Source organism: Oratosquilla oratoria, chromosome 40 (assembly GCF_046742065.1).
Source record: "Oratosquilla oratoria isolate Oo_2021 chromosome 40, ASM4674206v1, whole genome shotgun sequence".
In the NCBI taxonomy this organism is placed as follows: Eukaryota; Metazoa; Arthropoda; class Malacostraca; order Stomatopoda; family Squillidae; genus Oratosquilla; species Oratosquilla oratoria.
The window spans coordinates 43,046,090-43,073,894 of NC_134816.1; the positions used below are offsets into that span (position 1 = coordinate 43,046,090).

General features: G+C 46.6%; 1 protein-coding gene across 1 annotated transcript; it reads left to right on the forward strand.

The window, feature by feature from the left end:
• The first annotated feature begins 6,905 nt into the window (after positions 1-6,905).
• LOC143020542 (uncharacterized) lies at positions 6,906-27,444 on the forward strand. The gene is made up of 13 exons (XM_076176973.1): positions 6,906-7,193; positions 8,839-8,960; positions 10,109-10,269; positions 11,691-11,720; positions 13,506-13,621; positions 14,611-14,762; positions 17,282-17,397; positions 18,157-18,341; positions 19,388-22,274; positions 23,673-23,882; positions 24,873-25,043; positions 25,739-25,874; positions 26,862-27,444. The coding sequence occupies exons 1-13, from the start codon at positions 6,906-6,908 to the stop codon at positions 27,223-27,225; spliced, it is 4,938 nt and encodes a 1,645-aa protein (XP_076033088.1). The 3' UTR covers positions 27,226-27,444.
• Positions 27,445-27,805: the final 361 nt, after the last annotated feature.

A 27,805-nucleotide genomic window follows, 5' to 3' on the forward strand; every position in this document is an offset into this window, starting at 1 on the left:
CTTTGCCCCAGGCTGCCGCTCATTCCTAAGGAGTGGTTCTTTAGATTCTATATCATCAACTTATATGTTTGTTTATTAATTTATTCATTTGTTCATTCATTGAGGTGGAGGGAACTTCAGGGAACGACCGAAGATGAGGTAGATAGATGGGGGATGAAAAGGGCTTTGAGGGGAATGTCTGTTGAGCATGGAAGAGAGAAGGCAGGGGATAGATGAGTGGAGGATGCTTGTGTATGGTGAGGATGAGGTAGATGGTGGGGGGATGAAAAGGGCTTTGAGGGGAATGTCTGTTGAGCATGGAAGGGAGAAGGCAGGGGACAGGGGTGAGTGGAGGATGCTTGTGTATGAATAATATTTCGACGGAGCTCGAAGGGATTTCCCCCCGTCTTCTCTATTTTCCGCATGAGAGGAAGGGAAGGGGGGTCGCCATGTAAGTGAAGCGGCCCTGCTGTGGACGTGCTATGCCTTGCTTCATTGCTTCCAACCCGGGGAGTGGGCAGGAGACAAGGATGACCCTTCATCCAAGAGGAGCTAAGATGAGAGGGGGAGGGGGTGGTGGATGGGAGTGGGTACTTGCATTGATTTGGCTACCTCCCTTATAAGGGGGAAAATCCCTTGGTATATAGACAGACTGCATGTGTGTACCGATGTACTGATTAACTGATATTAATTAATTAATAAGTATTAATACTTAGGGACTGTTTTGGGGTACCCCTACAGACCAGAGTAACACATCACTTATCTATGTTAGAGTTTTTTTTGTTTTTTTTACTTGTTTTTTGGTGTATTTATTTGCATATTCATTGTATTTGTTTGTTTGTTTGTTTATCTTTGTTTTTACACACGATTTTATTCGGCTTTGACGCTGGAGCGCGATCGAACCTTCCAGGCCGTCGCCCGTACATTATCATCACTACCACTACCACCACCATCATCATCACTATCATCAACATCATCATCATCGTTATTATCATCACCATCATCGTCATCATCTTGATCATCATCATCACTCTCATCACTATCAACAACATCATCACCATCGTCATCATCATCTTGATCGTCATTATCATCATCATCATAATCGTCATCATCAAATCATCACCATCATCAGCGTCATCATCATCGTCGTCGTCATCATCATCGCATCAAATCGTCACCATCATCATCACCGTCATCATCATCATCATCACCGTCATCATCATCATCATCATCAAATCATCACCATCATCAACGCCATCATCATCAGCGTCATCATCATCATCATCAGCGTCATCACAGTCGCCATCATCATCATCATCGTCGTCGTCATCATCGTTAACATCATCATCATCACAATCATTATCATCATCACAATCATCATCATCATCATTGTCATCGTTATTACTCGCGGCCCTGGCTTCTCCACGTGTTGCTATCACAAGGCTGCACGAATCACTTGACTGAGCGTTCTGACGTCATGTCGACGGAGCTGCCAATGTGAAAAACACTCACACGGATCATTCCTTCTTCAGTCAATATCAACCACACCCGACGATTTTATTCATCTTGGGGGCCCCGACCACTAGACTGGATGAGTGAGCACCTGGAAAATTAGTCCGCTACCCCAGACAGCTTCGTTCATTTGCGGGGGCCGAACCCCAGGATACCTTGACCCCAGAAATGGAATGACCATCAAGGAATGTGGTCTCACTAAAGGCGGTATCACATTGGGGTGTTTTTCCTCCAGTATACCAAATGACGTTCTATGTCAATTGTTGAGTGCTGGAGGTGGCCGGTACCGCCAGTGAATTGGAGGCTGGAGGAAAAATAGCCCAGTGTGACAGTGCTACTTTAGTAATGAAGGAACTGAACTCTTAACTTTAGTGGATTCCTGTGTCGGATGACCCTTTTTTTTTTTTTTTTTTTTTTTTTTTTTTTTTCTTCTTCTTCTGCTGCTGCTCCTCCTCCCCCTTTTCCTCATTCTACGTCTCTTCCTCTTCGTCCTCCTTCTCCTCTTCCTCCTCCTCCCCCCTTCCTCCTCGTCCTTCTCTTCCTCCTCCTCCTCCGTCTCTTCCTCCTCGTCCTCCTTCTTCTCTTCCTCCTCCTCTTCCTCCTCGTCCTTCTCCTTCTCTTCCTCCTCCTCCTCCTCTTCCTCCTCGTCCTTCTCCTCTTCCTCCTCGTCCTTCTCCTCCTTCTCTTCTTCCTCCTTTTCCTCCTTCTCTTCCTCCTCCTCCTCCTTCTCCTCCTTCTCCTCCTCCTCTTCCTCCTCTTCCTTCTCCTCCCCCTTCTCTTCCTCCTCCTCCTCTTCCTCCTCCTCCTCCTCCTACTCCTAATTTCGTTGATTGTTCCACCGTAAAGGTATTCAAAAAACCTCTCGAAATTTACATAGCTAAAAATCCCCGACCAGAAATTTTTATTTCTATATAGGCTTAAAAAAATAGTAATAATAATAGGTTAAGTATCAGAACAGCCTTCTAAGGACCAATAGGTCTGTTGCTGTTCGTTTGTCCAAGTAACTCCACATAATTCCTCGTATCTTCATCATGAGTGATGACCTTCCCCTATTTAAACAGAACGAGAGGAGCCCTTTTAAGAAACCTTACATCAGACTACGTCTCCGTCTGTTCTTTTAACAAGGGTGACGCAGACAAGGTCATCATATTAAGACAACAGGGCAGGACTCGCAGTAATGGATTTAAACTGGACAAATTTAGATTTAAGAAGGAAATAGGCAAGAATTGGTTTACTAATAGGGTGGTCAACGAATGGAATAGTCTTAGTTGCCACGTAGTTAGGAGCGCTGAAACTATCGGTTGTTATTAGAAAGGGTTTGACAACTTTATGAATGGGGATGACAGGTGGTGGTAGACATGGAACTGCCTAGTGTAGGCCTTATGGTCTCTTGCAGTCTCCTTCATTATGTTCTTATGTTCTTCCTGTCTTTCCTTTAAAGATTATCTCTCCCTCAAACCTTTCCCTACCTTTTACCTTAAAGCCTTGTTTACACGGGGCAAGTTGAGAGGCAAGTCAAGCGTGCAAGTCACCCGAATTGGAGAGGAAAACGATCAAGGATATGTTCACACAGTCCACTTGCCAAGTCACAGATAAGTGGTCCGTGTGAACATGTGCTTGATCGTTTTCCTATCCAGTATCGACTTGCACGCTTGACTTGCCTCTCAGCTTGCCCCGTGTAAACGAGGCTTAAGCTACAGCAACCCATTCGGGGGTCAAGTGGCTCGATTCTCTCAAGTAGCAGTGCCGTGACGTAGAGCAAGTGTTTGTGGCGCAGTGGTAGATTTCCCGGCTGCCACAACGGCGGTCCGGGTTGGAATCCCGCTAAGGGATGAAATAATTTCAGTATCGCTGCGCTGCGAGTCGTTACTCCAACTCTCGTGGGCGGGGAGTTGGTGTGTGTGCGTGTAAGGTCACAGCATTACCCGTAGATCGGTCATATACTCGTATATGAGTTCTGAGCTATCTACCGGGAGGGTAATAGCTGTCGATCACGAGTCCAACACGTGATCCAAGACCATGTTGAATCTAACACACACACACACACACACACACACACACACACACACACACACACACACACACACACACACACACACACACACACACACACACACACACACACACACACACACCGTCCCTTCTTTGCGTAAAGAAAGATGGAACAGCCTTGTACACAGGGTCCTTGCGGGGAGCCAACTATTGCGCTCGCTTCCTGCGCACGTGGCCTGCGCAGTGCTGAACCTGTACGCAGTCAGCTGTGTCGCCTACGGGCTGACTTGCGCAGTTGTTGTTTTTTTCTATTGCGCATGCGCGCGCTCAGCTGTTGCCGTGGCTCAGTCGCCGCACTGTTTTCCTCAGATGGAGTTGCGGATCCAGCTCAGATGTTTTTTTTTTTCTTCTTCTTCTTCGCTTCCAGGTGACTAGAATCACAAGTAGGGGACCCCCACGTCCCCCCCCCCCTCTTTCCCTAACGATCCATTGTCCTCCTCTCATTACGGTAATGAGTTGTTTATTTCATTAACGAAGTGGTCACGCTTCGGGATGGCTCCCTCTGTTCTTTACCGCAACATGGTGACCTACTGAGTCCCATATGGTGGAGTATAGACCAACGTCAGTGTGTTTTTAACCTTTTTATTCCCGGACCGTGTGCCGCTTAACCTTTCATCCAGGCTACCACCAGATTATTTTATTCATTTCCGTGCCCCCTACCCCCACCCCAAGTAGCACCTGGGCTTTAGTTTACCAGTTTGTAATTTTTTCTTTCTTTCTTTCTCTCCTGCGGATTCTTGCGTGGAGATTTCTAGGTCTTTGGTAATCTTTCTTTGTTTTGTTGGTTCTTCCCTTTATCCATATGCCTCTCGCCATTTTTTAGCTGTCTCGTACCTTTTATTGGACCAGTCTTTTTTCCGGAGTACAGTTTTTCACTTCCATGTTGTCCATTTAGAAAAAGAAAAATCCTCTTTCTTTACGGTTCTGGAGGTATTCATGAATCCCTCTCAATCTGCTTCCTCAAAGAAATTCTTCAAGTCTGAGAAGTCTGCCTTCCCAAAATTGAGTCTATCTTATCTGTGTAATTTTTTTCTTGGCTCTGTCTCTTGATATACTATCTCAGATTCCAATATGTCTGATTCTGTGGTAGATATCAGGTCCTACTACCCCATAGGAATGTTGTCATATCTTACTCGAATCACCTTCTTTACCTATTGAGTCATTGTGTTCTCTATTGCTACGAGTATATGCAACAGAGTACTTCCCTCAGGAATATGCTTTGCCACTTCCCACCCCTCCCAGTTGACCTCATTGTGATTGAATTCTCTCACAAGGAATATGACATTTTCTTTGATATTTCTTTTAAAAAGAAGATTTTTCTGATCAAATTTCTTGATATTCAGCTTCATTTTAAGCTCTTGTCTTTGGCGGGTCATGTACCACTATGAGGTCTCTTCTGCTCACCCCTTTGGTTCTAATTTTCAAGAATTATTTCAGCCTTGCCCTCACTCAGAATTGCTTCTTCCAACGTTATTTCGTTTCTCGCAATCCTACTATCCAATTCACCTCCTTTGTCTTTCTCCAGATGGCGTATCCAGTATCCCCCTGCAGGATATCAACATTTCTTGGGAGTTTGGTCTTATCTAAGCACAAAACAATAGTAAATAACCTGTATTAACTTTTAATTCTGTTAAAGTTCTTCACGTGCTATATTGAATTCATCTCTTTCGAAACCATCTCTTCACGCTCTGGTTAAGAACTCTAAAAAAAGTTCTGTATTTCTTCTGTCCTTATTTGATTTTTGACCTTGGCTTCCATCACAAGTTCCCCTGTGTTTGCGTCTCCGTTCTCAGTCGCATCTTTCCTTATCTTTTTTTTTTTTTTTTTGTTTTTTTTTCTTTTTTTTCAACTTAAATTTCCCTTCTAACTTTCAAGGGTTGACGATTACTTCATTTGCTATGACATGCAACTTAAAGTTTAGTTTTTATTATTCTAACCTGGGAGGTTTATGGCGTGCTGTTAGAAAAAATGCATTTCTATATAATGTGAAGATTCTGTTTTTTTTTTTTTTTTTTTTTTTTTGAGGGGTGGGGTTTGGGAGAAAAATGAGGGAGAACCACACGAATGTTGAGAATTCATGACGGAGGAAACGGAGTGAAAAAAGTTGAGAACCACTGACCTAACCTAAGCACATCGCCAGTCTGATCCTTCGCAATCGAGTCGTTTCCCATAATCTTGGAGGTAATTTCTCTGACATTTTGTATCTTATGTTCCTGGTGTACCGTCCATGAAGTTACGAACTCTCTCCACCAGCCAACAATCTTGATACATGTAGTCTTATCGAATGCGTCACTGACAAGAGATTCTCTCTCTAACCTTCATTACTTCTTCCAACCCAACATAATCTTCTATTCTCTGATATTCCATGATCTCTTTCAAGCTGCATGCATTCTTGTATTGGGTAGATAACCAACCCTTCTGAACATCCAACAGTTCATTCATTCTCGTTTGATTTTATCCCAGCTTTGCTTGGCTTTACTACCTAATGTAGGCTTCATGGTCTCCTGCAGGCTCCTCCAGTGCTATGTTCTTATAAAAAGGATTAATCCTCTCCTTCGTCAAAGTATTTTAATTAGATCAGTTCTTGAGTCAGTTTTTTTATTTATTTTTTTTTTATTATTACATTCATGAAACTTTGACTCGTGGGAGGGGAGCAAGTTCCTCAACAATTTCAATTTCAACTTTGTTGCAGATTCACCAACCTCCATTGTTTAGTCCCTGTAACTTCATAGGCTATTCCTTCCTTATGTATCAGCTTCATTTTCATCTCACTCAATTTCCGTAATGAGATTATGTAGATTAAGAGCCATTTGTAATCACGCGTAAACCGACACTATTCCTGTTGTAATTTATTTATTTGGTGTGTGTGTGTGTGTGTGTGTGTGTGTGTGTGCGCGTGTGCAGAGCTGCGCCAGAAAATGTAGCAATATTTTTCACTCCCCGACCTCTTCCCAAAGGTGAAATCACTAATTAGAAATGACCCCATACCGTTGTTGCTTCCCCCTCGTGTACTCAAATAACAGATATTTTCCATCGGAGAAAAAAAAAAGGATCGTCCGGCGTCGCGTTTCTCTCCTCTCTCTCTCTGCATGCGCGCGCATGTCTGTATGTTTGTGGGTGTATGGGTATGTGTGCACAACGTGGATGTACATCGTACCACCACTGTACTACCACCACGATACAAAGAGAGAAGTAACAATCTGAAAAATACGGCCTTCCAAAGGCTCAACGTTGCCATTCCCCATAAGTGACCGATCCATACTCTGGTCGAGACTCGACACAACCTAAGGGCCTCGTACTCGAGTCGACACGTGCACCACCCCCTCCCCCACGCTGCGATCAGTAGACCGAACCCTGTGTCCATGGTCGCGCATGCGTGTGAGCGCGAGGTGGGGTCACCGCTTGCACGTGGGGCGCAGGTGTGCGCGGGCCTGGGCGCACACCCGGACGACAAGCCCACTGCACCTGACACTCGGGAGCACCTGTTCCTTAACCTGCTGCCACTCGCTAAGGGCACCGGCCCGCACTACCACCTGCCGGAGAGGCAGGGCGGCGAAAAAACTCTTTCCTCAGAACCCACGTGCGGACCGGCCGGCCGACCGGCCGGGTACACGGGACTCTTCAATACGGCCACGCGCAGGACATATCAGGTTTGGCCTCGGCTAGGGGACGCCACTCAGCCCCCGGGGGGGGGGGGGGTTTACAAACCTGCGACAACTCCCCACCCCCCGGGGGGTTTATGGTCTCGATCGACTGTAATAACCCTCTCAATTCATCCTGTCAGTTCAGACACTTGTTAATCTGGCAGCTGTAATGACTGACAGAAAACTCCAGTCTTACCTTGTGTTCATTGTAACCTGCATCAAGGTTATACAACATATCACAAATCCTATTTTACGCCAAGTGTGGGTGTGTGGGTGTATGTTTGTCCGTGAATATAATAATAATAATAAAATATTTATTTCAATAGCAGTAGTACACTGACAGTAATACAATGCAAAAGCTGATTAGAAATATAAAACTTAAGAGTATATACACGGTACAAGTTTACATAGAGTTGATTATGTGTACAATGTGTGTGTGTGTGTGTGTGTGTGTGCGCGCGCGCATCTTTCATAAGGATGCAACGTCCTTGTCCCCCGTTAAACCAAAACCAAAATATTTCTTCAATTGCTCCAAGAAACTGAATATATTTTCCTTCGCGTAACTCTAAATGCATCCATTGAAACCTTGAACAAAGTAGGTGTTCCATGTCTCTCTCTCTCTCTCTCTCTCTCCTCTGTAAACTGGTCCTGAAGCTCCTGAAAAGGAGAGACAAAATGGAGATAGCAAATTAAATCATTACCGAAACTTTAAAAATGTAACCTGAAGTATGACATAATATAGTCTATGTGCTCTAGTGTAGGCCTTATGGTCTAGTGTAGACCTTATGGTCGTGATGAAGGCCTTATGGTCTAGTGTAAGCCTTATGGTCTAGTGTAGGCCTTATGGTCAAGGTGTAGGCCTTATGGTCAAGGTGTAGGCCTTATGGTCTAATGTAAGCCTTATGGTCTAGTGTAGGCCTTATGGTCGTGGTGTAGGCCATATGGTCTTTTACAGTCTCCTCCATTCTCATGTTCTTATATGCAGTGCAAGAAGTTGAGATCTTTGAATATTTTGAGTCATTTGTGACCAATTCAGTGGGCACCAGAACCGCTCGGAAGGGGCGTGGTCTGATAGGTAACCCCCCCCCCCCCCCTTCCATCTCCCTTAACTACCACGAGACTCGTCAGGAACATAGAGGGAAAGATCAGTTCTGGGTTTTTTTTCGGGAAGAATAGAATATACAATAAAAATACACCAGGAAAGATAGAATAACGAGGCAGAGCGCTTTCGTATATTTACATCTTCAGTTCTAGTACAGTGCATTGAAGATGTAAATATACGAAAGCGATCTTCGTTAGTTCATCTTTCCCGGTGGTTACTACCATATATATATATATATATATATATATATATATATATATATATATATATATATATATATGTGTGTGTGTGTGTGTGTGTGTGTGTGTGTGTGTGTGTGTACACGACCACTGGTGAAAAATGTAGTAATACATTTGTAAATCATAACTAACACCACAGTCTGAACAAAAAGAAAGAACAGAATACGTGAGTCTATATATTTCGACTGCGAACTGCACCCCTCTTCAGCGGTGTTAGTTATGATATATACGAGTACATTGCCCTTGACGTGGACTCTACTGCGCTTGCTGCGGCGTCTCACCTCGTTCTACTTTTCTTCTCCCTTTCCAGGCGCCCCTTGATCACCCGACGCTGACCACCAGCAACGCCTCATTGGGCTGCGGACCCCCTTCGGGAGGAAGTGATTTTACTCCGTATGGCTACGTGTCCCGCCCGGGATCGACGCCCCTGAGGTAAAGTACCCCCAGTGTAGATCTACCCCCCTCTGGGGTCCAGGGGGTGGCGTGTGTTGCGGGGTTGCACGCTGTATGACATGTAGAGTCACGAACAAAAGTTTTGACCCACTCAGAGTTAAGGACCTTAACAAGGGTGATGCAGGCAAGGTCATCATATTAAGACAACAGGCCAGGACTCATAGTAACATATTTAAATTGGACAAATTTAGGTTTAAGGAGGAAATAGGCAACAACTGGTTTACCTTCAGAGTGGTTAAAAAGAGAAGATTGGATATCTTTATGGAAGGAGATGACAGGTGGTAATGGACATGGAAGTGCCTAGTGTAGGCCTTATGGTCTCTTGCAGTCTCCTTCATTCTTATGTTCTTAAGGTTAGATAACTTTATGGATGGGGATGATAGGTGGTAAGGGACATAGAACTCCTTAGTGTAGGCCATATGGTCTCTTGCTGTCTCCTCCATTCTTATGTTCTTACAGGAAAACATATCACGTAGTCGACAAAAAAGGGGCCGTATTGTTATTGTTAGAACTGTAGCTTTGTCAAAACTTTTGGTCGTGACTGTACTTGTCCCCAGCCTTCCCACATGAAGAGTACGATAACAACAAAAGAAACGATAGTATTAAAAACATTAAGGCCCTGTTCACATTAGCGGTTTGAACCGCGCGGAAACCGCGGCGGAACCGCATAGTCAAGAAAAAAATGCGCGGTTGGGTGTGAACGCTTCCATTGACATAACATTGTAATTAAGCCGCAGTGGTTGAAACCGGTAGTGTGAACAGGGTCTTAATAACATTTAATAATAAAGTTATGACGACGACGTTGATGATGATGATTATTGATAATCACAATAGATTTAGTCTGTCAGTTGTCATTAACCGATAGTAAGGCAGCTCACATATCGACGCAACCAGTTGCATGAAACTGATCGCGGAGCGTAACAGTGTGTGTGCGTGTGCCTGTGTGTGTGCACAAGTATATGCGCGTATGTATGTGTATGTGCATGTTTGTGGGGGATGGGGAGAAGTGTTTATGTGTGTGTTTAGGTATGCGACCGGTTTCATGCAACTGGTTGCGTCGGTGTGCAGATTGCTTCACCGTCACCATCACCAGCCTTTAATAACGGTCCTCCTCGTTGTCCTTCCAGCTACAGTCTGTGGGGATCCTCCTCAGGCTCCACGACGAGTTCGGACGAGTCCTACCGAAGGAACTTCAGTCGAAGTCTGTGCCGGGTCGTCTTCGGATGCGCCGTTCTCCTGGTCGTCCTCGCTGTTCTCGGAGTCGTGGGCATCGCCGTTTACCTCGGAGGTGAGTGGGCCTCGAGGCCGGGGCTGATGGTCAGAAGTCTCCAGAAGAAAGACCAATTGAGAACGAAACTCGGAAGTCTCCAGAAGAAGGACCAAATGAGAACGAAACCTTCATCAGTTCGATGTTTCGCTTGTTAGAGCCTTACCAAGTACATAGCCTGGGACGGGGGAGAACTTCTGCTTCTTCTTCTTCTTCATAGGACCTTAATCCGCTATATTGCAGGATCAGCCGCTCGATTTATCCTTTCCCCATTTGTTCCTATCCATTGGACCCTCCTCTTGCACTCCTAGTTTCCTCATGTCACACGTGACCCAACCTAACCTGACTCAACCTTCTTCTTCTTCATACGATCTTAATCCCGCTGTATTGCAGGATCGGCCGTTCGAGTTATAATTCCCCCATTTGTTCCTATCCATTGCATCCTCCTCTTGCACTCCTAATTCACGTGACCCAACCTAACCTGACCCAACCTTCTTCTTCTTCATACGATCTTAATCCCGCTGTATTGCAGGATCGGCCGTTCGAGTTATAATTCCCCCATTTGTTCCTATCCATTGCATCCTCCTCTTGCACTCCTAATTTCCTCATGTCACATCTTGTTATGTCCCTCCATCTCATTAGACCCTTAACCTTTCCTAGGCTCTAGTGACCTCCCCTTATTCCTCCAGATCTCCTTAACATTTCCTATGACCTCCTATTCCCTCGGGTGATCTTCCTATTTATTCTCAGACATGTGTACCATGACTATGTACTTGATAACATTAACCTTTCCTGGGCTCTAGTGACCTTCCCCTTTTCCTCCGGATCTCCTAAACCTTTGCTATGCTCTAACGACCTTCCCCTATTTCCCCTGTATACCATGATTATGTACTTGATAACAAGCGGAACGTCGTACTCGTAAAGGGTCCGTCCTCACATTTGGTGTCTTTCGATAGACTTCTCGGTAACTGTTGATTACATACAAGTTTCCTGAGACCACGATCGGATCCTCCTGGATGTACGGAGTTGAAGCAAGTATATATAAGAATAAATGTTTGCATCTAGTGTACTATCAACATTTGTGACATTTACAATATATATATATATATATATATATATATATATATATATATGTTACTTAAAGCGAGTATACATCAAAATTGATTTTTGCATGTAGTGTACTGTCAACATCTGTGACATGTACATATACATATAATTAAATCCCCATAATTATAATATTTAGCACGAAAGACAAACGCTGTACATTTTTGCTCCATCATTGTAGGCATAATTCCTGTGGCCAACACTTGTGTTTTGCCTAAAGGCGGGGAGGCGACCCGTCTTGGTCATGTTGGCTCATTAGTCCTCTCGTTCGTGACTGTGGTTCCTTGTCCTCGCTCACAAGCTAAAAAATTAATATATTTTTTTTTGTCTTTTTTCAGTTTTGACGGAAGAAGATGAAGGATTGCAATGTAAGTTTCGAATCCCGCTTGTTGCTCTTTGTTTGTCTTGCTTTGTTCTTGCGTTTGTTCTTGTTTGTTATTGAACTTCTTACTAGTCTTGTTGTTCTTGTTTTTTGCACACACACACACACAGCTACTTTCATTTTGCTCAAGGGGACAGTAACAGCTTTTAGTAAAAGTGAAACATTTTCACACAGCTGCTACCAATAGTTGCTATTGACATGTATCAGCAAACGTGGCGGCACACTAGGCTAGCATGCTATTTGTTTTTGCTACTTGGTTTGAGTAGCAACGATTTCGGTGACAATATTCTAGACTTCCTTAATAAGATCTCGAGAATGTGTCTAACATTCGTATTCTAGGTTTATTAACTTCTCTTAGTTCGTCATTCAGGTTCTCATTCTATGACGTCAGCAAGAGTCATTTGAGATTAATTAAAAAAAAAAAAAAAAATCGTAACCGAAGTCGTTGCTACTCAAACCTAGTAGCAAAAGCAAGTAGCATGCTAGCGAGAAATGCCCGGTGTGCCGTCACCGTAAACATGTGAGGAGAAGCTGGTAGGAGTGTTGGGCTTAAGGAGTTATCACACTGGGCTATTTTTCCTCCGACTGTTGGGGCAAATTTGCAGGTCGCAGATTTCGTGAAGGAATCTGATTATATGCTGGAGGAAGATGATTTTCCTTCAGCATAATATCAAATAACGTTCTATGCATTTGTGTTGAGGAAACAAAATAGTTTGACGTAGTGGTTTGACGGCGGAAAAAATGCTGGAGGTTGGCGGTATCGCCAACAAATCGGAGGTTGGAGGAAAAATAGCCCAGTGTGATAACCCTTTTAGGTCACGAAAGGGGGGAGAGGGGCGGGGTCTGTGTAGTCTAGGACAGCGGTTCTCAACCAGGGGGCCATTACCCCCCCAAGGGGGGCATGGGGGGCCCGTGATCCCCCCAAGGGGGGAGAGGTCCTCGTGAACCCCCCAAGGGGGGCATGGGGGCCCCGTGATCCCCCTAAGGGGGCCATGGGGGTCCCGTGAACCCCCCAAGGGAGCCGTGACAAGAATTTAGGCCAAGGGCTTATGGCGTGCTGTTACAAATGATACATTACTTTATAAAGTGAGGAATCTAATTAAAGAAGAAATTCCATCAGATTGTCCTGGGAGGAGGGAATATGAGATAGTTAAGATTGTCAACTTTGTAATAAGGCAAAGGGTTCCTCTTCATCAACATTTTATTATTATTTTTATTATTATTATTATTATTATTTTTTTTTTTTTTTTTAAGTGTGGTGGGTTTTTTGGGAGAAAAAGGAATATGAAACACACTAATGTTGAAAAATAATAAAAGGAAAAAAGAAAAAATAATTGGGGGAAGGAGTGAAAAAGATTAAAAATCACTGGTCTAGTAGATTGACATGTCCATGTTCTATAACGGCGCCTTACCCTTCTTCTGCATTTCTAACTTTGATTTCTTTACCTGATGCGCCTTCGCCCGCCGCCCATCCTGACGTCACTCCCGGTCGCTTGCCCGCCCACTGTGACGTCACTCCCTCCCCGTCGCCACTGTGACGTCACTGATATGACGTCACTAACCATCCGTCTTCCGGTGACGTCACTACTTGGCTGTTGATCCTGGCGCCATCCATGCATCCATCATCGTGTGACGTCTTCGTGACGTCACTAATATGACGTCACTACTCATCCGTCTTCTGGTGACGTCACTACTTGGCTGTTGATCCTGGCGCCATCCATCCTCGTCCACCATCATCTTGTGACGTCATCGTGATGTCTTTGTGACGCAGACGAAGTACGTTACGTGGGCGAGATGCACGTCATCAATGGCGACAGCTGGATTCCGCCCCTCGCCCACAAGGACTCGCCCGCCTTTAGAGCAAAGGCCTTCAAGTATCAGACTATGGTAAGTGCGCGTCTGAAAGGGTCATCACACTTGGCTTCCACGGGTCATCACACTGGGCTTCCACGGGTCATCACACTGGGCTTCCACGGGTCATCACACTGGGCTTCCACGGGTCATCACACTGGGCTTCCACGGGTCATCACACTGGGCTTCCACGGGTCATCACACTGGGCTTCCATGGGTCATCACACTGGGCTTCCACGGGTCATCACACTGGGCTTCCACGGGTCATCACACTGGGCATCCATGGGTTATCACACTGGGCTTCCACGGGTCATCACACTGGGCTTCTTCCATCGAGCTTCACTAGCGCCGACCGTTGAGAATTCGTTGGAATAAAAACGGTTACAATATTTGAATTTTCAAACCTCCAAATTTCAAATGATGTTTCCGTCATATATAGCAGAGCTGAATGACGAACTAAGAGGTTAGATATAATGTTCAAATGGTCTTAGAGAAGTCTAGACATCTGTAAGCGGAGTCATATAGTAGTTCTTCAAATGGAGGTTGGAGGTAAAATGTCGAGGGAAAGATAGCCCAGTGTGATAACCCCTTGCAGTTTTCTTCATTTTTATGTTAATATGTTCTTAAAGTTAGGTAACTTTATGGATGGGAATGATAGGTGGGAATGGACATGGAACTGCCTAGTGTAGGCTTTAGGGTCTCTTGCAGTCTCCTTCATTCTTATGTTCATAAGAGGTTAGATAACTTTATGGATGAGGATGATAGATGGCAATGGACATGGAAGTGCCTAGTGTAGGCCATATGGTCTCCTTCATTTTTACGTTCTTAAGAAAAGGTTAGATAACTTTATGGACGGGGATGACAGGTGGTCATGGACATGGAACTGCCTAGTGTAGGCCTTATGGTCTCTTGCAGTCTCCTTCATTCTTATGTTCTTAAGGAAAGGTTAGATAACTTTATGGACGGGGATGACAGGTGGTCATGGACATGGAACTGCCTAGTATAGGCCTTATGGTCTCTTGCAGCTGGAGGCCGTCTACAAGAAGAGTTTCCTGAAGGCGGCGTTGCGGAAGGCGCGAGTGGAAAAGTTCGCTCGGAGGGAAGAGCCTCCTGGGGAAGGTCGAGGAGGCCTCAGCCTCCAGTTCACAATAGCCATGGACAGAAGGAAGCTCCCGAGGTAAGTCCAGCAGCCGTTAAAAGTCAAAACGCATTAACTCCGAAATCCCTTTTTTTTTTTTTTTTTTAGAAAATCGATGGTAAAAGGTTTGAGTGCTCATCGCCTTTTCTTATTATTTATTTTATTTGTTTATTTTTCATCTAATCTTATTTTTATTTTATTTTTGTTTTTTGATCTACTTATATCTGCATCTTGTAGTTTTGCAAACCTAGGGATTATTAGAATTGTTGCTTTATGCAAAATGTTAAGCAAATAGTCACCACCTTCCTACAATGTAGAAAACATGTGGAGTTAATGCAGTGTGCCTGTTGAGACCCAATATATTGGTAAGATAAGATTAACCAACCTTAAGAATAATTTTCGTCTCTTTCTGCAGAGTCCATAGATACCAAAATTGCGTAAAATTAGTTTTTTTTTTTTTTTTTTTTGAGCTAATACATTCTGCCTTTTTATGATAGATTGGGTGGTGGGGGGTCGCGATCGGGAGGGCCGTGGCTCCATCTGGTGTCCCCTTGATCTGTGACATAACCCTAAGAAGTACCCTATCACGTGTAGTGATTTCATGTTGTCTGTAGGCTTCGACAAAGGTGATGCAAACAAGGTCATCATATTAAAACAACAGGGCAGGACGCGCAGTAATGGTTATAAACTGGACAAATTTAGATTTAAGAAGGAAATAGGCAAGAATTGGTTTACTAATAGGGTGGTCGACGAATGGAATAGACTTAGTAACCATGTAGTAAGCGCTGAAACTATCAGTTGTTTTAAGAAACGATTAGACAACTTTATGGATGGGGATGACAGGTGGTGACGGATACGGAGCTGCCTAGTGTAGGCCTTATGGTCTCTTGCAGTCTCTTTCATTCTTATGTTCTTATGTAGTCTTTTAGCTTAAGAGATTGATTTAGTGTAGTAAGTACTACCTCTCATTAACGGACTAAAAGGGCGGTAACGACAGTGGCGGCGCCAGGGCGGGCTTTAGCCCTCCCAAAAAAGTGGCCAGCCCCCCCCATTAGCCCCCCCAACTGAAATGAGTAAATTGAAAATTTAAATAAACTCATTGAAATAATTTTATTAAGTGGAATTTTTAATTGCCAGGGCTAAAGATTTGTCAGCCATCAGTGCTAGCCCAACCATTAACCCCCTCCCCTTCTGAAATGAGGATAATATATGTGTATTATCATAGTACAATTAGCCCCCAAAAAATTTGCTCAGCCCCCCCTTAGCCTCCCCAACTAAAAATTCCTGGCGCCGCCGCTGGGTAACGGTGTCCGTTGATGTGAATAATCCGTTGATTTGGAGTGGCTTTTGGGTGGCATAGTGATTGCACAGCACTAAACAACAGCACCAAAAACACCGAAAACACAGCAAAAACACCGCAAACACAGCTAATTAACGTCCGTTAATGAGAGGTCTTACTGTATTGCAATATAGAATAGAATGGACATGAGCCAGTGGGCAGGAGGCTGGGATGACCCATCATCCAGGAGGAGCTAACATGAGTATGGAGGATGCGAGAAGAGTGAGTAGGAGTGGGTGTGAGTCTTTTGATTTGGCTACCCCCCGTATAAGGTGGAAACTCGCTGGCTGAGCGGGTTAGGGCGTCGTTACTTGGGGCGAAGGTCGAGGGGGGATGGCGGTTCGAATCCTGCCACCGGCGAAGTTGGACCAAGGGCATGGGTCATTAAATCCCACGCTACGAAGTCCTCTGTGAAGGCCACCGTCTATGCCTTCCGATAAAGGGGGGGGGGGGGATTTGTGACGTTAAATCATAAAACCATAACCGTATAAGGAGGGGGGGGATGCTTTGTATATAGATAGATGTAGTCTCCTGTTTGATGACTTTAATCATGAGATCTTCCTACTGCAGCCTCGTGTGGAGTGGAGGATGGGAACAGAGTGACTAGGAGTGGATACGATCCTTTGACTCAGCTACCTCTTGTATAAGGGATGGGAAAAAGCCCTTGGCATATAGAGGTGCTCTGTCTGGTAACACTGCTTCTGACAGTGGACAAGATGCAGGGATGACCCGTCATCCAAGAGGTGCCAAGAGGGAGGGGAGAGGGTGGAAGGGAGTGGAGTATGTAGGGGATGGAATGGGTGGGAGTGGTTTCTATGCCTTTTTCTTTTGGCTACCTCCCGTGAAAGGGGGAAAAATAAGCCTTTGGTATATGTATGTATGTATCGTAGGATGGGGTAATCGGTGGCATCACTGGGGGGTAAATGGGCCATATAAAAGTTATTCAAGCATCAAAAATTATGTCACAACTGGTAAATAAAATTCTGGTAAAATGGAGGTAGGTATTTAATCAGGGTAAAAGTGAAATATTTCAAAACCAGTTTTGATAAAAAAAAAAAAAAAAAAAAAAAAAAAAAAAAAAAAAAAAAAAAAAAAAATAAACTTCTATATGACCCATTTACCACCCCAGTAATGGCCCGATTACCCCCATCCTACGGTATGTATATAGATGTAGTCTCCTGTTTGTTGACTTTCTGAACCTGAGGTCTTCCTTCTGCAGCCACGTTGACAACAGCGAGAAGGCCGTGGCGGACGTCCTTCTTCAGGAGTTGATGAGTCTCGATCCTGTCGCATTCCGCACCGTTGTGGTGGACATCGACGCCCTTCGAATCAGCAGTGAGTGGCTCCTGCCGTAGTTCACCAAAGGTTCTGTCCTCGTTGACGCTTTCCTGCTGTATACGTGTAATGTAAGCCTCGTTTTACGGGGCTAGTTTAGTATATGCTAGTGCTAGTGACTTGCAAACTAGTCCTCTACTTGCTCAATATCAACGGAAAGTTAGTCAATTTGCCTCCAAACTATCCTAGTGTGAACACTTACTTGCCTGGTTAGTTAACTTGCAGCAAGTACTAGCGGCTACTAAACCAGTCCCGTGTCAACGAGGCTATACGATACCGTAGTACTTACTGCCTTCAACTCTCTTTTCTCCCTATGGTCATTTTGCATACATCATGGTGATGTGAAAGCTCTCTCTCTCTCTCACATTCTCTCTCTCTCTCTCTCTCACATTCTCTCTCTCTCTCTCTCTCTCACATTCTCTCTCTCTCTCTCTCTCTCTCTCTCTCTCTCTCACATTCTCTCTCTCTCTCTCACATTCTCTCTCTCTCTCTCTCACATTCTCTCTCTCTCTCTCTCACATTCTCTCTCTCTCTCTCTCTCTCTGACAACCGTTATTAAGGGAGGTTCCTCTGCAACGCACCACCACCAGAAATGAAGATCGGACAAACCAGCCGAGAAGTCTTACCTGATGTTATCTTTACACGTTAGTTTTCGAGTGTCATTTCACAGATTTCTTCTGTAGAGAGAACCTCACACCTGAACGTCACACGGAGACCCCCAATTTTTTAATCCTTCCTCCTCCTCCTCCTCCTCCTCAGGGGAATCCCGCGAGAAGGAACATTTCGCCCGTGAAGGTCGCGACCCCCCGGGGCCACTTCGGGAAGAAGACATCGAAGTCATCAACATCGAGGGGAGCCGAAGAGCTCCTGGGGGCATCATCATGCGTCTGAAACCTCCGATTCCCGAAGAAGAGACGACGAGGAGCCAGCTCGAACCGGTCCAGGTAAACGTACATGGATACACGTGATTCACCATGGTCTTGGACCACGTGTTGAACTCGTGATCGACAGCTATTTCCCTTCCGGAAGAGAGCTCAGAGCTCGGTTATGACCGATCTATGGGTAATGATGTGACCTTACACGCATACACACACACACCCCAACTCCCCGCCCACGAGAGTTGGAGTAACGACTCGCAGTGCAGCGATACAAAAATTATTTCACCCCTGGGCGGTATTCGACCCCGGGCCGCCGTAGTGGCGGCCGGGAACTCTAACCACCGCGCCACACATGCGAACTTTTTTCCCCCTTACAAGGGAGGTAGCCAAAAAACAAAGGCATAAAATCCACTCCCACCCATTCCATCCCCAACATATCCACTCCCATTCACCCCCCCCTCCCTCCCTCTTATCTTGGCTCCTCCTGGATGACGGGTCATCCCTGCATCTCTCCCACTGCCCTGGGTCAGAAGTAGTGTACCAAGACACAGCACATCCACAGCAAGGCCGCTTCATTAAATCGGCGACCCCAGCCCCTCTCCGTCCCCTCATACAGAAATACAGAACAACAATAACCAGCATATATGTCCTATACATGATAAATAGGCGTGTGGCTGTATGTAAATAGGATTTACGACTATCGTATGATCACAAAAGATACTTATAGATTCTAAATAGACATGCCTATTTATCATAAACAGGATATAAGTGTCTGTTATTGTTATTGTGTGCTTCTGTGGGTAGGAATGGATGCATGCCTTTGACTTTGGCTACCTCCCTTATAGGGGGGGGGGAAACGCCCTTGGTATATTATATAGATAGACAAATATCCTATTTGAGAAGTTTCTTGAGCATTATTTTCCTTAGGTAACTTTATAGATAGGGATGAAAAGTATGGTGACATGGAACTGCCAAGGTCGTCTCCTCCATTCTTATGGTCACATCTCCTCCCGATATCTTTATGGATAGGGATGAAAGGTATAGTAAGTGACATGGAACTGCCTAGGTCGTCTCCCCCATTCTTATGGTCTTATCTCGTTCCTCCTTTTCAGGCATCCAACCAGAGTTCGGCACCGAACTTGATCTACGAGTTCGGCCCGTGGCGACCTTTGCTCGGCTTCGAGGTTCGGGATGCTCCGGCCGTAGTCACGGGAACTCCGGCCGGGGCGGCGCCGGCGCCTTCGTCGCGGGAGCCGGTCTCCAGCAAGTTTTACCTGACGGCGGAGCCTTCGACGGACCATTTCCGGCCTTCTGGCCCGGGGCACAACATCAGAGTCGTCACTCCGCCGCGTTCCAGCACGACGACAGAACAACCTACAACTACCTCAACAACAACAACAACAACTACTACTACAACTACTACCAAAGCTCCTCCTCCTACTTCGGCGGCGACGCCCTCGCCCTTGACGGACCCCCTCGAGTCCCACTTCAGCGAACGCATCGGGTTCCCCTTCTTCGCCACCGAGGAGGCCTACCTTCTGGAGACCAAGTCCACGACCAAGAGGAACCCGTCCAAGGAGGACTTCAAAGCTGTTCTCGACGACCTCCTCTTCTTCTCGACGCCTCGACCTCGGCCTTCGAGGCTAACGTCATCTCCATCTCCGATACCACCGAAACCGAGGCCGGTGATTTCTCCGGTGCTGGTGGCTCCTCCTCCACCTTCTCCTCCTCCTCCTCCTTCTCTTCCTTCTTCTCCTCCTCCTCCTCCTTCTCCACTGTCGGTGGCTTCTGCACCAGTACCTGAGACTCCTCTTCGGCTCCCGGTGGCGCTGTCCGCTATCCCGGCGTCTCCCCCGGCGCCGTCTCCAGCTCCTGAAGCGTCTGCGGCCCCGACTGTATCGGAATCGATCTCGAGGCCGGAACTCCTCCCGGAGGAGTCCCCGGACCGTCTCGTCACCTTCCAGGCCTCCGGGGTCCAGTACAACACTCGCCCTCCACTCTTCTCCACCTCGTCCTCCACCTCGGTCGCAAACACCCTGTCCTCGACCTCCGTCATCACGCCGACCGCGCCCTATGTCACCTCGTACTCGGGGGTACAGTTCGGGGTCCGGCCGCGACCTCTGGTCCAGGGGCTCCCTCTCGACAGGTACCGGCTCCACGCAGCCACGAGGTCCACCTCCACCTCGCAGAGCACCCCGCCGGTCCCGCCCTTCGCCGCCACCTCCCGCTCCAACTTGTGGGACTTCTTCACGACGAACAAGCCGTTGATCCTGAACACCGAAGTCGTCACGGCTACGAGTATTAAAGTGCGGTACGGGAACGAGTACGGAGGAGGAGGAGGAGGAGGAGACGGAAGTCCTATCCACCCCCACCCCCACCACCCACGGTACGACGAGGCGCCCCTCGACCCGAAACCCATTGAGGACTTTGCCGCTGGTCCTCCCGGGTTTCTGACCCTTCCCCTCCTCCAGGGGAACAACGTCCAGTACCTCACCGTCAACCGGACGACGTCGAACTACCCGAAGGTGGTCGTCGTCAACTTGCAGAAGCCCCCGAGGGCCACCACAGCGGAGGACTCGGAGGAAGAGGTCACGGGGAAGAGATTCCGTTCGGCGGACACTCTGGCTGACCTCGTGGCCTTCTTGACCGGAGGAGACGAGGACGTCCCCAGGGAGACTTCGAGGAACCACAAGTCCTTCACGCACCGCCAGGGGCGGCCCTTCGACCCGGAGGAGCAGCCCCGCGGGATCCCTCCCGAGAGGAACCACCTGAAGACGATCACCCTGTGGTCGCTCTTGAGGAACCTCAGTCAGATGTACCTCCCGAATCCGTCGGTGACTAAACAACTTCGCGAGATCGAGAGGTTCTCCTCTTCGACGACGCGTTCTTCGGCCATGCCCTTCGCCCAGCACCTGAAGCAGGTGTCCACGAAGTCCACAGAGTCTTACGCTTCGAAGTCACCCTTGAGGGAGCTTGAGGACGACCTTCGTCCGCATCCGACCAGCTCGTACTCGACGACTTATTCGTGGGTTCCCGGGATCTTTGGGATGGAGAAAGACGGCCCCTCTCGAGTGGGACTCGACGGCTCCTCTCGAGGGGGACTCTCCAGCACCGACGTCCCCCGAAGAGGAGGAGGAGACGACGACGACGGCGACGACGACGAGAAGGCGAGTGCTGTCTACGACCACGACCTTTCTGGTGACTTGGTTCCTCCTGTGGGTGCCGCAGGGTCGGAGTGGCCCGCCCAGTCGCCCACTACACCCACCTCCCCATCGAACTCCCCGTCCTTCACGACGCTCTTCATGACGTCAGGGGACGCTGAAGGAGAGGACGGGAAGAGCACCCCACCGCAGGTCATTAGGGTAAGCAGCCGCTCGCCCATCATCTCCCACTCGACCAAGGGCAACCCCAACTCGGATTCCTCCGTACACACGTTCGTCCTCAAGGACGGCCAGACCATGGAGGACCTCCTCGAAGAGGTCTTCAACACCATCACGAACGAGGAGGAAGCTACCACGCCTATCCGCCCCGAGGTCGACCTCGAGACGACGATCGGGACCACGACGACGGAGAACGAGATCCCGAGTACTGTTAACGAGATCCTCACGAGCGACAAGGTGGGTGGCGGCTTCCCAACAGACAAGGAGTTCGACTCGACCTCGGGAGATTCTTACCAAGAACCAACGACTTCGACGACGACGGAGGTGTCCCCGAGCTCGACCCGACCGGTTCCTTCTTCAGGAACCTTCTACCACGAGCTCTTCCCCGTCATGACGAGGCCCCTCCCGCCGACGACGTCGCCGAGGCCTCCCCTCCTCCTCTTCACCGAGAACGACATTACTTCGGACCCGAGTTCGAGCGTCTCCCCGACCGCCCCCGTCAGGATCGTGACTTCGATGGACGTGTCCTACAGCGTCCACACAGGTCACACCGAGCACGACCACGTCCTCAAGGGTGAAGTTCCCGAGGGCGGCGGCGCGACGAATGACACGGCCCCAGGTAAGCCTCACGTCAGTCGCGTCAGGTCACATAGTCTTCAGCAGGTCTCCCGTAGGTCACATCGTCTGAAGTTGGTCTCATCCCATTGTCAGGTCACTTAGTCTCCAGCAGGTCTCCTCCCTTTGTCAGGTCACTAGTCTCCAGCAGACTTCATTTTTGTCAGGTTACATAGTCTCCAGCATATTTCCTCATTGTGTCAGGTCACATATTCTCCAGCATATTTCCTCCCTTTGTCAGGTCACTAGTCTCCAGCAGATCTCCCTTTTGTCAGGTCACATACTCTCCAGCACCAACATATTTCCTCCCTTTGTCAGGTCACTAGTCTTCAGCAGATCTCCCTTTTGTCAGGTCACATACTCTCCAGCACCAACATATTTCCTCCCTTTGTCAGGTCACTAGTCTCCAGCAGATCTCCCTTTTGTCATGTCACATACTCTCCAGCACATTTACTCCCTTTATCAGGTCATATGGTCTCCATCAGTTCTCCTTCCCCCCTTTGTCAGGTCACATAGTCTCCAGCATATTTACTCCCTTTGTCAGGTCATACGGCCTCCAGTAGTTCTCCCTTTGTCAGATCACATAGTCTCCAGCATATTTACTCCCTTTGTCTGGCCATATGGTCTCCCCCCCCCCCCACTTGTCAGGTCACATGCTCTCCAACATATTTACTCCCTTTGTCAGGTCATACCGCCCCTATCAGGTCACTCTCCAGCATATTTACTCACTTTGTCAGGTCATATGCCTCCCCCGTCAGGTCACATAGTCTGCAGCATGTTTACTCCCTTTGTCAGGTCATATGGTCTCCAGCAGGTCTCCCTTTGTCAGGTCACATAGTCTCCAGCATATTTACTCCCTTTGTCAGGTCATATGCCCCCACCCCCTTTGTCAGGTCACATAGTCTCCAGCATGTTTACTCCCTTTGTCAGGTCATATGGTCTCCAGCGGGTCTCCCTTTGTCGGGTACGTGTCTTTTGATTTGGCTACCTCCCTCATAAGGGGGAAGAAACCATTAGTATATACAGTAAACCCTCGATATAACGGACAAAAAATCTGACCGGACAAACCCTCGCTATAACGGATTTTCGTCCGTTATAGCGAGGAATCCTCGGTTATAACGGATCTTCAGAGATAACGACAGACCCCTTTTCCCTGTATCGTCCATTGTATCAAGGGTTTACTGTAATTTCTAATCCTACTAATTTCTGACACCGGACAAACTTCGGGATATAACGGATCTGTCCGGTATTTCCATCGGGTATAACGGATCCTCGGTTATAATGGATCTTTGGATATAATGACAGACTCCTGTCCCCATATTGTCTGTTATATTAAGGGTTTACCGCAGATAGACTAAATCTCTGCTTCTCTTTCTTTTTGTTTCCCCTTTGGGATGGTCAGGATGCCCCGAAAAGGACCAATTCCGATGCAGGACGGGCGTCTGCATTCCCATCTCGGCCCGCTGCAACAGGATGCGTGACTGCGTGGACAACTCGGACGAGATGGGCTGCAGCTGCGTCGACTACCTCCTCACCAGCCAGAAAACCCCAACAAGCAAAATCTGCGATGGCATCGTCGATTGCTGGGATCACTCCGATGAGACCAATTGCGGTGAGGATTCTGGGCTCTGTTTACAGTATCACGCTAACACATTTTTCGTTTCGTTATTTTATTTAGTTATTTGTGACCCGTCATCCAGGAGGTGCCAAGATAAAAGGGAGGGTAGAGGGGAGTGGAGTATGTAGGGGATGGAATGGGTAGGAACGACTTCTATGCCTTTGTTTTTTGGCTACCTCCCTTGTAAGGGGAAAAAAGCCTTTGGTATATGTATGTATTTCTTTTTATATACTTATTTTTTTGCATTTGAAAGATTTATATTTTGTCTGTGGAATGTTTACATTAGGTTATATATGTATGTGTTTAGTTAGGGTGGAGAGGGAGTTGGGAGATAGGGTTGATGAAAGAGTATTAGGATGGTTTGGACACATGGAAAGAATGAGTGAAGAAAGACTAGTGAAGGAGGTATGGAAGGCAGATGTGGAGGGAGTGAACATGAGGGGACGTCCTAGGATGAGATGGATGGATGGGGTGAAGGGGGCTTTGGGGAAGAGGGGAATGTCTGTTGAGGAAGGACGGGAGAGGACAGAAGACAGGGGTGAATGGAGAATGGTTGTATATGGATGATGTTGTGATGCATGAGGTGGAATGGACGGGGGGATGGGGGGGTGAGGTAGTGTGTGTGAGCAAAATTTTGACGCAGCCCGAAGGGATTTCTCCCCGTCCTCTCCTTTATATGGGGGGAGGGAGAGGGGGGGTCGCCGATTTAACGAAGCGGCCTTGCTGTGGATGTGCTGTGTCTTGCGACACTGCTTCTGACCCAGGGCATTGGACAGGGTGCAGGGATGACCCGTCATCTAGGAGGTGCTAAGATGGGAGGGAGGGTGGAGTGTTTTCAGGGATGGAATGAGTGGGAATGATTTTATGCATTGTCCTTTTTGGCTACTTCCCTAGTAAGGGGGGAAAAAGCCTTGGTATATGTATGTATGTTTAGTTAGTCAAATAGTTTTGTTTGCTTATTTAACAATTTATTTTTATCTTCAGACTGGTGCCAGCCTAACCAGTTCATCTGCACGGGGTCGAAGGTATGTGTCTCCCAAGCGCAAGTGTGTGACGGCGTGGCCCATTGTCCCGAAGGTGACGACGAGAAGACTTGCGTTGCCGTCGCCCCGAAAGAGCCTCGCCAAGGGGAAAATATTCCCTACTATGAAGAAGGTATTTCTCCTAAGACTTTATTATCTTATTTATCAGTTTATCTATTCATTTATGTATTCATTTTTTTTCATTCATTCATTTATTCATGCCCCAACTTATTCAATAACAATCAAAGCTAATGAAAGAGGAATGCCCACAACAACTTTAAGTGAACTGGATATGATTGGTTAGGCATATTCAATGAAAACCGTTAAATCATTAATGATTTCTGTAAAGAAGCCAACATTCTGTTTAATCTTGGCCATAGTTCTAGCATCTAGGATTATTTGTGAATTTTTGGCAGCTGTTTTTTTTTAATTGTTGTCTTTTGTGGAGTGTGATGGGGATGGAATGGGTGGGAGTGGTTTCATGCCTTTGTTTTTTGGCTGCCTCCCTTGTAAGGGAAGCTCATAAGCTGAGCGGGTTAGGGCGTCGTTACTTGCAGCAAAGGTTGAGGGGATGGCGGTTCGAATCCTGCCACCGGCGAAGTTGAACCAAGGGCATGGTTTATTAAATTCCATGCTACAAAGCCCTCTGTGAGGGGCACCATCCTAGCCTTCTGATAGTGGGGAGTTTGTGATGTTAAACTGTATCATCCTTATGAGGGGGGGAAAAGCCTTTGGTATATATATATATATATATATATATATATATATGTATGGTATATGTATGTCTTTTGTGAGTCATAAAGAATAATAACTTCTTCCTTCTGTTAGGATACCTGATGGTGCGCAAAAAAGGTGTCTGGGGCAAACTATGTCTGGAGAACTTCGAAAAGGTCGTGTCAAAGGCACCCAGCCCGTGGGCCATCTCCGACCTTGGCCAGGCCGTCTGCAAGACCCTCACCTTCAAGTAGGACTTACTAATTATTTGTTTTATTTATTTTATTTTATTTTCATTATTATTATTTATTGTTATTATTATTATTATTATTTTTTTTTTTTTTAACTTTCCAGAATGGCATGCATGTTAAGGGCAGTCAAGATTTTGCACGAGTAGTAGATCCTGTGTTAGAATTAGAAATGGAAAGAGCAAGTGGTTTGAGATAAAGATGGGACTGTACCAGGAATGTGTCATGTCGCCATGGTTGTTCAATATGTACATGGATGGGGTGGTGCAGGAGGTAAATGCAAGGGTAATGGGTAGGGGATTGGAGATAGTTAAAGAAAATTGAAAAAAGTTGGAGGTAAGCCAGTTGTTGTTTGCTGATGACACTGGGCTTGTGGTAGGATCAGAGGGGGATTAAGGGAGTTAATGACAAAGTTTGGGAAGGTATACAATAGGAGGAAGTTGAAGGTAAATGTGGGTAAAAGTAAGATGATGAGATGTACAGGGGGAGAGGATGGCAGTAATTTAGAAGTGAGTCTTAAAGGAGAGAGGCTGGAGGAAGTGGATAGCTTTAGGTACTTGGGGTTGCATGTGGCAGGAAAGGGAGGAGTGGAGGTAGATTGTAGATTTCTCCTAATCTTCCCTTGGGGTACCACCACATAGTCCATTAATGACCTATCAATTACCCTTCCCTCTACCCTTTCCCACATATAATTATATTTGGCTCTCTTCTTAAATATTGTATTTACTGTCATTAACTTTATTTCTAAACACATCTCCAACATCATCTCTCTACTATAATTCCTATGTGACACCCTAAAACTCCCTACTACTTCATCTATTGGTTCATTTCCTATTCTAACATTGTGATGACCCAACACCACTTCCTTTACATTCCTCCCAAAAATCTCCATACATTCCTTTAAACTAACTCAGAAATCCTCCTTCCTGTTCACTTTTCCCACTACCAGGACCATATCATCTCATGATATTTTGTTTCTTTGCCTTCAGCGACTTCAGCCAAGCCCATAGACAGAGGGACCAGGTCCCATCTGCAAAAAGCCGCCTTCAGGAGAGCGTGGTGGGGCAACTGAACCAGACTGCCCTGGCCTCCACATCCTCCAGTGCACGAGACAACTACTTCCAAATTAAGGTCTTCAACTCGTCCTCGTATAATCCCCGCGCGAGATCGGAGTCGTCGTACAGCTCCGAGGCTGACCTTCGCCTGTCGCTCGACTTCGAGGCGACCTCGTGTGAACGACAGGATGTCCTCAGAGTGACCTGTAATGACCTGCAGTGCGGCAGGAGGCCTAAGGCAGCCAGTCATCGTGCCAGGTACCCAGCGCCCCATGACTTTGTTTACATCTTACCCTAAAAGTCTCACCCACATGATCTCGCCTGTAAGACGTCACCCTTGAAACTTCACCCACAAGACTTTGACTTTGAACTATATACTGTACTCTTCCCACCACTCTGGTTACCACATTGTTATCAGCATGCCTTTTGATTTTGTGAGCCTACAGCATGTTGGGATGCACAGTTCACCACCATCATTTTGTCTAATACATGTAATTTGCTCCAAACTGAAGATGGAGTCGGGCCTTTTTTTTTTTTTTTTTTTTCTTCTTAATCTTCTTAAAACTGTTCACCATAATTTTACCATCTCTTTAGGAAGGTCTCCCTTGACAATGTGTTCACGTGTTTTTGCTCACCAATTAGCAAGTCCGTTCCAATCGCACTTTGCACTGTGCAGACCCACATTCGAATCCAACAACTTCTGGGTAACTTCTGCTTGTCCTGGAAGGCCATGCTCATAGGTGAAAGGTTTTGTAGCAAAGTTCCTCCTGGTGTGAGCTATCCACTATTTTCCTGTCTTAACAGTATGGAATAAGAAGTGTAGATCATTACTCAAATTGTTCAGATTTCAGGAAATGTATGTCAGATACATCAGTGAC